The sequence below is a fragment of the Molothrus ater genome, chromosome 3, assembly GCF_012460135.2.
Source record: "Molothrus ater isolate BHLD 08-10-18 breed brown headed cowbird chromosome 3, BPBGC_Mater_1.1, whole genome shotgun sequence".
Lineage (NCBI taxonomy): Eukaryota > Metazoa > Chordata > Aves > Passeriformes > Icteridae > Molothrus > Molothrus ater.
This window is the reverse complement of record NC_050480.2, coordinates 78,336,565-78,347,721: the sequence shown is the minus strand read 5'-3', so window position 1 is coordinate 78,347,721 and position 11,157 is coordinate 78,336,565. Positions and strand designations below refer to the sequence as shown.

At 44.7% G+C, this 11,157-nt stretch overlaps 1 protein-coding gene across 1 annotated transcript; it reads right to left on the bottom strand.

The window, feature by feature from the left end:
• Positions 1-376: 376 nt before the first annotated feature.
• On the bottom strand, positions 377-10,329 carry ODC1 (ornithine decarboxylase 1). Its single transcript, XM_036380896.2, is given in 12 exon segments — positions 377-854; positions 3,165-3,379; positions 3,653-3,765; positions 3,854-3,877; positions 3,880-4,015; positions 5,296-5,379; positions 5,704-5,785; positions 5,967-6,101; positions 6,389-6,561; positions 6,730-6,903; positions 7,070-7,218; positions 10,103-10,329. Coding segments are annotated over 11 exon segments (1,380 nt in total). The 5' UTR covers positions 7,172-7,218; positions 10,103-10,329; the 3' UTR covers positions 377-712.
• Between the last annotated feature and the right edge of the window lie 828 nt (positions 10,330-11,157).

Sequence of the window (11,157 nt, the reverse complement as noted above, 5' to 3'; positions counted from 1 at the left end):
GTTTATAAACAGCCACCAGTGCTGGCCACAGCACTTGCAGACTACCTTGCAGAAAACCAGCACACAGCACTGAACCTGCAATATGCAACTTGGTACACACATGTTCAGCAGTGAAAAACAAACGTGAATTCACAAGAGTTCACACAATATTCAATTTGTTGACAATCAACTTTCTTCTAATCACATATGAAAAAAGACAACTCCATTTCCCTATCCATTGAGGGGGTTTCCTTCACTTCAGCTGACAGAGCAAGGGTAGGGGAGATCCATTTATTAGTAAGTTCTGAGCTTGGAGCATCTGGTCTGCCCTCACATATGCTCTAAGACTCATCTATGACACATTAATTTTCTACAGATTAATGAAACACAGGGCCAATTATTTCAATATACTTTATTTTAAAACAGGTAGGTCACAAAGCACTAAGCTTAGCCCGTTCTGCCATACACAAGCTACAAATACTTGTTTGACAGCTGAGGGTCAGTCTTTAGTAGCATACATGAAAAGTGAATAAAAATCCATATAAAACAATATTCAAATAGTTTCCATAGGAACACAGATAATTGTGACCCATCTCCTAGTCATTTTTCTTGCATTTATGCCAAACCTAAATGTTAAAAAAAACACTTAAAAATTCTACCAAGAATTAAGTTAACAGTCCCCCAAATGCCCTAAATTCAATGACTAACCTTGCACTTAGTTACTAAATATTACCTATACATTAATACTAGCTGAAGCACAAGTTGCTGGATATTCAATTCCACTTTCCCAGGCACAAGAGACTGGCAGACTAGCAACATCCTGCTCCTCCACCTCAGCTAGGAACCCTTGCTCCTTGATCTGCTGCATTAGTTGCCTAGAAAGAAAAAAAATAAAGAGTGAGTCAAAAACTGTTTCACTGCAATCTGCCTAAAAATGTAAGATACATTTTTTAAATTGCCAGTGAGTATGAAATTAATTCTTTATGCATCATCTGCAATCCTAATATTATCATAGAGGGAAAAAAATTAAAAATAATAAAAGCAGAATCCATGCAGGTCACTTGTGGCTGGCTAGGCTTTAGGGTATGTGCCAATACCAAGCTGATTTTACCATTTCTGTGTAGGATTTAGATTTGCAAAGATGCACCTATACAGCTACGTCCGTATACCTTGTGCTATACAGATTTACTGACTTAGTGCTCAATAGTTCAGAATTTCAGATGTGAAAATCCCTGACAATTTGACTGTCACTTATCCCACAGCCTCACATTACTGGGTAACTTGAATCAAGAAGAAGTATGGATAACAGACTAGGAATATAAAGGAGCTGACCAGACCAGTAAGAACCAAGCAACTCCTTCCATGTTCAGACAAGAGTTGTACCAAAACACAACCTCGTAAGAACTTTAGTTAACTGAGTTTTTGGACTTAGTTCATAGATTCATAGAAAAGTTTGGATGCAGCCCAGGACAGGTTTGGCTTTCTGGACTGTGAGGGCACGTGGCTGGGTCATGTCCAGCCCCTCACCCACCAGCACCTCCAAGTCCTTCTCAGCAGGGCTGCTCTGGATCTGCTCATCCCCCAGCCTGGATTCATACAAGGGGTTGCCCCCATCCAGCTGCAGCACCTTGCACTTGGTCTTGTTAAACCTCATGAGATTCCCACGGTCCCAATTCTCAAGCCTGTCCCTGTCCCTCAGGTGTGGGGTGGCATTCCATCCCTCAGATGTGTCAAGCTTGGTGTCACCTTATAATTCTAGTCATCTTAGGTATGCAAGGCAAACAGTTGTGCCACTGCATGGCTCCTCATGTATTACTGGTTTTTATTTAGAAGTAAGTATATCATCTTGTCCATTATCTTTCACAGTTACTAGTCACAAATTTAGTTGTTCACCTCCAGAACATGTAGATGACATTCCAAAATACTTTTGCCTGTCCTAGAAAGATCTGCAGCATGATCTCATTGATACATGCCTCTCAGTTAAAGGCCAGCCTTTATCACAGAATTCTCTTGCCAAAAGAGAAAACACACATAGGCCTGAAAGAGGGCTGTGCTGTGGCCTTGGATTACAGATATGTTTGCATAATTAAGCTCAGCATGCCTCAGACCAAGTATTAAATTCTAACAGCAACCTAGTGATACAGTGAAAAAGCAAATTATTCTCCCACAGAGCCATTTTTAGTTCAATTAGACACAGTTTTGGAGTGTTAAGGGAAGTCTAAAGGCTGCCATATGTTTGAAAAATGCTTCAATTGACTGAAGGTTTCACTAAGGGAAAGAAAAAATAAAAGCCCTGCTTATACCAGCAGAGTTAGTAGAAGAATAGAGAAAGCTTCCTCTTACTTTTATGTCAGGAATTCCCCTGAACTTAAAGATTTTCAATAAATTCAAGAACAACCCAACAGCAGAGCTAATCATGCTTTAGGGTAACACTTCTGCCCAAAAGTCCTCTGCCAGTTCAGCAGGCAGGTACCAGTAGAGAAGTAAGGGTTTCCTCTTACAGGAAACCCACCTTTAGAAGGTGCAATCATTAACCTATGTTGCAATGCAGAGCACACAGGTTACTTTAAACTGCTGTTTAAGTTGCAGTTTCACAGTATCCTTGCACTTAAAAGGTAGTCCTGCTTTCTTTACTTACCTGCTTAATAACTTCCCATGGAGATCTAGCACTCTGCACTGAGCACTAAGCCAGAGCTCAACCTAAACCAAGGAATAGCTCTCAAACAAACATAGAGATCATACTGTGAAGCAACACTGTTGAATATTCCTGCATCCTGCAGTCAGGATTTAGTAAGCTACTAATTTAGAAGACAACATATTATAACTGTGATTGACTGGTCTCTGATTACAAGTCACAGAAGCTAAATGTAAAGAATTCATAATGGTTCTGTATGTTGTGCAATAGTGAAAACACTAGCTAGAATCCAGATTAATGACATCTCCTAGCATTGCCCCTTAAAAAATATCTCTCCTATAAGCATGTACAACAGAGAAAAGTAATTAGTAGCATCAGCATTTTTCTAACCAGACAGCAAAAGCTTTCAGAAGCACTGCCTTCTTCCACACCAGGAGGTTTTACAAGAGCTGTGCCACCAAAACTACCCTTGCTTGTTAAGGGGTTGATAGGAGCTATTTATTACAGTGATCTCAGAAGTACTGATGGATCATGCTACTTAGTTACTAACCATGCTGGTCTTGACATCACATAGTGTATTGTTGGCCTCTGGAATCCATTGAAAGTAGAAGCTGCTGCAACAGTATAGGCACCCATGTTTTCAAACAGGATCCAGTCACCAACTTGCAGCTCGGGCATGTTGAACCGCTCAACAATCCGATCCAAGCCATCGCATGTTGGTCCCCAAATGCTGCAGGAGTAGCAGCTGTCATCTGGCTTAGGCCGCTAAAGAAGAGAGTGGAGTTTAATTAGTTGACTATCAAAACAGAACTTCCAGAAGCAATATCATAGTGTAACATTTCCCCTCTGAAGAAAAGGAAGAGCTGCTTGCAGGTTCTTCACCTCTGTCTTGGAGTTAATTCCACTGCATGCTTCATAAGTTAAATGCCAGAGTCTGGCAACATGAAGGGAGCAGTGAACTGAGAAATGACTGCTGTGACAAGGATTCTCTACACCCATGATATATGACTAGTATGTGATACTTCTGAACAGGCATACCTTTTGCAGGACTGGCTTAACATGTGCATGATCATACAAGATGCAGTTGAATGATCCATAGACCCCATCATTCACGTAGTACATAAGTGTTTTGTCATTTGTATCATCTTCATCTGGAAGAAGTTGAGACACCAGTGAGAAAAAGTCTTGGAAAGACACACACAGTTGGCTAGATGAAAGTCTAGGGCTTGATTTACATACCATCAGAACCTGCTTGCTCCTTAACACAATTTTCTTTGCAATTATGTTGACTGCCAGAGTGAATGCTGATGCAACATAGTATCTTCCTGGCTCTGCAATAATATTTATTCCAGAATCGGAAGGGAAGTATTTATCCAGTGCTGGGTTGATTACACTTGTGATCTAGGAAAAAAATCAGATGCCAGTATTAGAATTTCAGCTGCTACTCAGGTGCTACCTTAGACATCTGAAATGAAGTAAGACCCTTAAATTCAAAATTATATACTAGTGAAACATGTAACATCTATTAACATCTATTGTAATTTCTATTGACTGCTTTTTCTTTCTTATTCAAAATCTTGTTTGCAATTAAATTAACTATATCCAAAGCAACAAAAGCAGACACCGCTTGCAGCTTAAAGTTTAAGTAACAAAGCAGGTCATGTTTGGGGCTGAAGGAAATCACCCCTCCTAGGCTCATTAAACCATCATTAATGCCCTGCAAGTCCCCACACTTCAAATCTGATTTGTAGTTCACTTGTAGTGCTGCTACTTACGCACTATTCCACAGCTTACTAAATCCTAAAGATGTCATCTCATGGGATCATAAGCATACAGAGGGCTTTCCCATCATACTTGAAATTCAGCTGCCTTCATGAACAGTTATTTCCAGGTTCTGAAGTTATCCTGAAGCTGCCTCCAACTGCAACATGACTGTATTGTGCCATGGAGCCCAATGACATAATTTGCTTTTGATGCCTCACACACACCCATACTGCACTATGAGAAGCCAGACTTCATTAGGAGCTACCAAAAGGGTTACAATGTTGGCTCACACTATTATAAGAAAATATTTAATGTAACCTGCTGTATCCTTGTGTTAACATGTAACATTTAACACCTCCTTGGATTAGAAGGCAAGGTGCTCTGACAACACTGCTTTAAGTGGAAGTCCCAGCAATATTCAGCCCCCTTGTCTCTTCAGAAAGCAGAGCTATTGCTGACATAAAGCAGACTGGAAAACACTGAACAACTTAATTATCCAAAAGCCAGTCCTAAATCAAATCTGACACTGACCTCATATGCTGCCACCCCTAAGGACAGTATGGGCTCAGAACTACCCTTTCACCCTGTTTGGGAGCAGTGCCAATCTATTCAATCTCAAGTACAGCACCAACTGAAAGAAGTCTATGCCAGTAAGAATCAACCCTGTAGTTAAAACTGGCTTTACTTTTTTGAGACTTCAGCACGCTTGTGCAGTCATTTAGCTATGTATCTAATGAACTCATCTAATTTCTAACTTTCAGATTTATTCCTCTTTCCCTCTTAATTACATTTCTGACCAAGCAGACACATTTTTGCAAATGTGTTTGCATACAAACAGAAAAAGCAAGATTTTATTTAATCCAGATCAACACTCAAAGCAGACTCCACAACCTGAGAACTTCTTAGCAAAGCTATACCTCTTCAAATTTAAGCTTGACATCTTCAGAGCCAGGGAAGCCACCACCAATATCAAGTAGATACATATTGAAGCCAAGTTCAGCCTAAAATGAAATGAACAGCAGCACTGTCAAGAAAAGTTTATAATTTATGTCAGTTTATAATTTATCATTTTAGCTTTAAAAATAATGTGAAGTCATTTCATTAACACTTGAAATAGAGCTAACACATGTTCAAGTAACAGTAATTTGAGTTTGAGCTGCCAATTTTAGTTCTTCCAAGCTGGTCAAAGTAAGCTACCAGGACCTAAAAAATTCCAACAACATCAAGTCAGTAACTTAGCTAGCTTTTAACCCCATAACAGTTGTACACTTCATTCAAGTTTGCCACAACAGTTGAGCAGTAGTTCCAGAGAAAGTAGAACTTACTCCCATATCAAACACACAGCGGGCATCAGAAATGGCTTGAACAAAGGTCTCTGGGTCTGTGCATCCACTTCCAACATGGAAACTACAAAAAGATACAAAATATCAGTTGCTATCTGGCAAATTACTCAAGAAATTTTGTATAAACTCATGTCATCACATGCAAAGACATCTCTATTGTCAGGTAGACCTGACAATAGAGATGTTTAAAGGAAATTTAAAGGAAATTTATTTAGTACAACTGTGTTTTGATACTGTCAGCTCACCTAACTCCAACAATGGCAAGGTCAAGTTCTTTTGCACGCTCCAGAAGAAGCCTGCTGGTCTTAAGTGTAGCTCCAAATTTAACACTCAGACGACAGACTGCTTTGGAGTCATCGGTGGTAATGCGCAAGACCAACCTAAAAACAGGAAAAACGAGGAGTTAAGTTTCAATATAACAGACATCATCACCAGGCAGGTATAATCTCAGAATGAGACTGAGCTTAAAGATAGAAGCTGCTCTGCTATCTCTTCCTAAAGTGCCAGTAAACTCTACAAGATTAGATTTCACTGGTTAAAAGTATGTTTATTATTTCACAGTTTTGCAGACTACCTTAAACTAATGAAGAACAAGTTTCAGATAAAGCAGATATTTCTGTATCTTGGGAACCCATGGAAGAACTATAGAACAATTAGCATTACTTACTTGGCTTTTGGATGGGCCCTTGCAACTTTCATTAGTTCCACTTCACTATCAAATGTCATCATCTGCACACCACTGCTGGCAGCATGTTTGATTTGAGATACTTGTTTGCAGGGATTTGCATATATTATTCGCTCAGGAGGCACACCAATGCTCTGTACCAGCTGTATTTCAGTCTGAAGAAAGAACAGATTACACTTGTAGAAGATATTTCTTGATAGATGATTAATGTAATCAGAACAACAAAAGCACCACCACTCAGTTATGCTTAATTTTACACAAACATGGCTTGTAAGGCAGAACAGACACCAGCATCACAGATCAGAAGACAGTTGAGATCTCACCTTACTGGCACAATCAAATCCTGCCCCAAGAACAGCAAGTGTCTTCACAACAGCTTTGCTGTCATTGCATTTTACGGCATAGAAGGGGGTCACCCGAGGAAGGGCCTTATGCCAACGCATGTGCTTCTTCACAATGTCCCCGAGGTCAGCAACATAGAAGGCATCTTTATCATCCTAGAGCAAACACACATCTTAACCTTACAAACAGCAGATAACAGGATAAGCCTAGAGGTCGGTATTTGAGGGGGCTGTCTTGTGGATCATTTGCAAGGACAACTTGTTCTATTAGTTTATAAGTTTGTAGCATCATGAAATGTAGTGGTTTTCCCATCATACTTACAGAAGATGACACTTCATTTATTTTTTGGTCAAGGATATCCTTGGCAGTAAAGCCTTCATCGAGGAAGGTCAACTCAAATTCTTCTTTGCTGAAGTTACTCATGACTTCCAAGATTTTAGGTTTCTGTGAAAGGACTTGAGTATGAAGTGCTGGAAAAAAAAAAGTTAATTACTTAATTTGAGTTCATATAGTTTACAATCCATACTTCACTTACATTCATATAGTCATTATATGACCACTACTTTGTGCTCATATAATTTACAATTATACAGCTCCTACAGTGATCACTAATAGCTGCATAGATTAGACACTTGCATAATGACAGAACAGATGTAATCAGAACCAAGGAAGCAGGCCAAAATAATCTTGCTAGCTGGAAGGCAAGTTCTCTTTTGTTCAACAATTCTATGATGTTCTGAATCTGCTCAAAGAAAAAACCAATCAAATAAATACTGTCAGTTATTATTAGACTGGCTCCCTGGAAGTTTCTGCTCTCTTTTTCTTCACATCAGAGCTATTAATATTAAGGCTAGCATCTCCTTCTGACCCTTTTTTTTAACTCCTAAGCACTATTTTAGCTCACCAGTTTCAGAAGAAAGCGTTTACTTGTTATTGTCAACAGAATCCAAGACTTTACTGACTTCTAAGTAGTAACAACTCTCATTAGGTCCAAGCCAGGTAAATATTTGGATTCTCAATACAGTTCAGACTGTGCATAAAGCAGACATGAGAACAGGGCTTTCCTTGACACTGCTCTGTTGGTAGTCAGAGCTTCCCTGTTCTACTCATGACCTCCAAGCTACATAAGAACCTCAGCTGTCACAAGTGGCAGATACACACTTGAGACTGGTTCCTAACGCTGACCTGCAGAAAAAGTCTTAACAGGGATCCCAATTAGCACTTTAGAACAGGATTTTACAAATCTTCATTCCTAACAGAAATCTACCTGTTAAGTAGAAAGTCCCTTGAGAACTAGAACTAAAGAGCAAAAGCACTCCTCTGCCATCCAGGATCCATGAAGTCCATGGGCCCCCCCTTTCACTGGGTAGTCCAAATACAGAACAACAGCATTCTCCATCAAGCTGTTAAGCAGAGTGTGTGCTACCTTTCAAAGACCTCAGCACTACAAGTCACTCAATGTAATGGGATCCAGCCTCCTTCCTTCTCTCAGCAATTTTTACACTCAAACTAGTCATGCAGACTAGGACTGAAAATTATGCAAACACTGAATTACTCAATAATATTAAGTTATGTTACTGCTTCCTTTATTTTCAAAAAGTCTGGCTATAAACCAATTGAAAAAGGATGTTTTATAGCTGTTACAGTTTAACAAGACCAACAGAAAAAAACCCAACAGAATCATTAATTCCATACATGTGTACAACATTATTTGAATTTTATTGAATAACTTTGAAACATCAGCAATTATACTTCATTTCAACCTTCAGAAACATATGGCAACAAGAACTACTTCATATCTTTTGATCATTTCTCACTCATCAGAGACAAATCAAATTTGAGATTCAAACTAGATTAAGCTTTGATTCTAATAAGCCCAACAATCCATTGAACCTCATTTTCCTTCTGCTCTCATTCACGTGCAGTGATAATTCTACCACAAGCTGGATTAAAGTCTTCTCTTTAAAGCCTCTTTGAAAGGACCATAAGAAGCAGCAAATTAAACACTTCTCAGGAGGTGCTTGTTACTAAGGAGAAGTTGCATCTCATCATAGACTTGCAGAAAGCAGTTCAGGGACTTCAGCTGTGGTTAAGAGATGTGAGCACCATCAGGAAGAATTTAGTTTAAATCACCCCTCTGCAGAGAGCGGCATAACCAGCACTTTTCCTTTTAACATGTAAAAAGGAAATTACTTTTACTGGCCACAACAGATTTTGTTAAAAAGTTCTTGCAAGCTTTCCATCTCCACCTCATTGCACAATTTTAACTACAGTGTAATTACACAGCATACAGACAGAACACGATCGTGTAGGTGCAAACTGTAGCCTCCCAAAGGATGTTTCTACTTGGACTGCGAGCAAAGTGTCTGCAGCTCCCCAGGAGAAAGGCAATTTATGCTCACTTAGAATTCGTTCTCCAGAACATTTCCCTATTTAGCAGCTGTACTTAGAGCTGAGTCATGCCTGCAGGCTCGGTACTCAAACAGCCAAGCTGCGTCTAGAAAAGGTGCCCGAGGCGCCCCTGACTCCGGAGCCTGCAGAGCGCTGCGGGCTGCACGGACGGGGCCGGCTGCCCTGCGCTCCGGACGCCTTCTCCCTGCAAAGCCACACGGTCCCGCAGCAGAGCCCGACGCGGCCGAGCTGGGGCTGCGCTGCCCGCCTCGGCAGCGGGGCATTGCGGCTTCCCGAGGAGGCGCCTGTCAGCGCCGGGGTGCACCTTCACTACAGCTCACATCACCCCGAGACGCCCGGGGAGCAGCGCTCCGCGGGAGAGGGGCTCGCTCCCCATCCCTCGGGGTATTCAAGGCCAGGTCGGACGGGGCTCTGAGCAGCCAGGTCTAATGGAAGTTGTCCCTGCCGTAGACAGAGTTAGACCTGGATGGTCTTTAAGGTCCCTTCCAACCCAAATTGCTCTGTGATTCTCTGATCCGCTCCCGGCCCAGGCCAGTGCCCGCCGGGTGTGCAGGGGGGCAGCGCCCCGGCGCCGCTCGGCCCAAGGGCGAGCCCGGCCGCCTCAAGCCCCGTTCCTGCCACGCACCTGCCTTTCCCCACCCCGGAAACAGCCCGGCGGCCACGGCAGGGCCGTCCCTTCCCCCGCTGCCGGAAAGCGCCGCCAATGCTCCCCAGGCGAGCCGGTCTGGCCCGCTTACAGCCGCCCGGAGCCTCCCGCCTCCCCACCGGGGCCGGGGATTCCCCGTGCCCGGCGGCAGCACCGGCTCCCAGCCCGGGCCGCGCCGCTTGCCAGCGGCCCCGCAGACACGTGGCTCCGCGCCGGCCGCTTCCGCCGCGGCCCCACCGCCCGCCCGCCCGCTCCGCTCCTCGGCACAGCCCGGCACATCCCGCCGCCCGCCTCACCTCGCAGCGGTGGCGAAGCTGCTGACAAGCCCCACAGCGGCCGATCCCCTCGCTCCGAGCCGCCTCCCCCTCCTCCTACGAGCCGGGCGCGGTGCGCGGAGCCGGGCGGGAGCGCCGGACCGGCTGAGGAGGAGCGGGGCTTGGCGGGGCGAGCGGGGCGCCGCGGCTGACAAAGCTTCGCCACGGCCGCCGCGCTCCTATTTATAGCGCCGCGGCGTCGCTGTGGCAACGCACCAGCTCAAACCAGCCGCGATCGGCTGGGACCGGGCGCGCTCCCACCGCCGCTATTGTGACGTACGGCCGAACATGCGCACGGCGCCCCCCGCCCGCCCCCGCCCCGGCCCGCCCCGGCCCGGCCCCTGTCCGGCCCCTGCCCCTGCCCCTGCCCTTGCCGTGAGTGCCGAGCCCCTGCGCGGGCTGTGTCCCTCCCGGGGCCCCTTCCCCCGTGGGGCCGCCCTGGACGGGATCCACCTGCGGGGTGATGTGCGCGACCACAGCGCTGCGGGCTGCCAGCAGGTGCATGGCCCGCGCCGTCCCCGCCGCCGGTTCCGTACCCCCGGGTCGGTACCGCAGCCTTAGCGTGAAAAAGCGGCTGCGGGAGGCCGGAGGGTTGCGGCTTCAAGCGATGCCTTTGGCAGATGTTGGAGGAAAGCGCTACTGAGCCAGGGGACACGGAGTGTGTCACACCCGGCGTGTCGGTGGGATGACAGAGCCATCCAATTTGTGCGGCTCTCGCAGCCGCTGTGCTCGGCACTGGCTGCTGTCCGCAGCGATGCTGCCCCTGCCTGCATCTCTGACCACCGAGGGTGTTATCCAAAACACTTCCCGTAACACTGACCAGAGGTTTTCCATCCGCCCTTGTTCTGACACTGGTGGCTGTTTCCACTGTAAAAATAACTTTGTATTACTGGCTTGTTTTAGAAATGGGCGTCCAGGGTAAGAAGGTATCAATTGATCCTTTCAGTCCAGTTCTGGTTTAGCCCTGAACGACTGTGCTTTCTGCCCTTGTCAGGACAGACATTTTCTGCCCCTCTCCCCCTCTGTTTAAAAAGTTC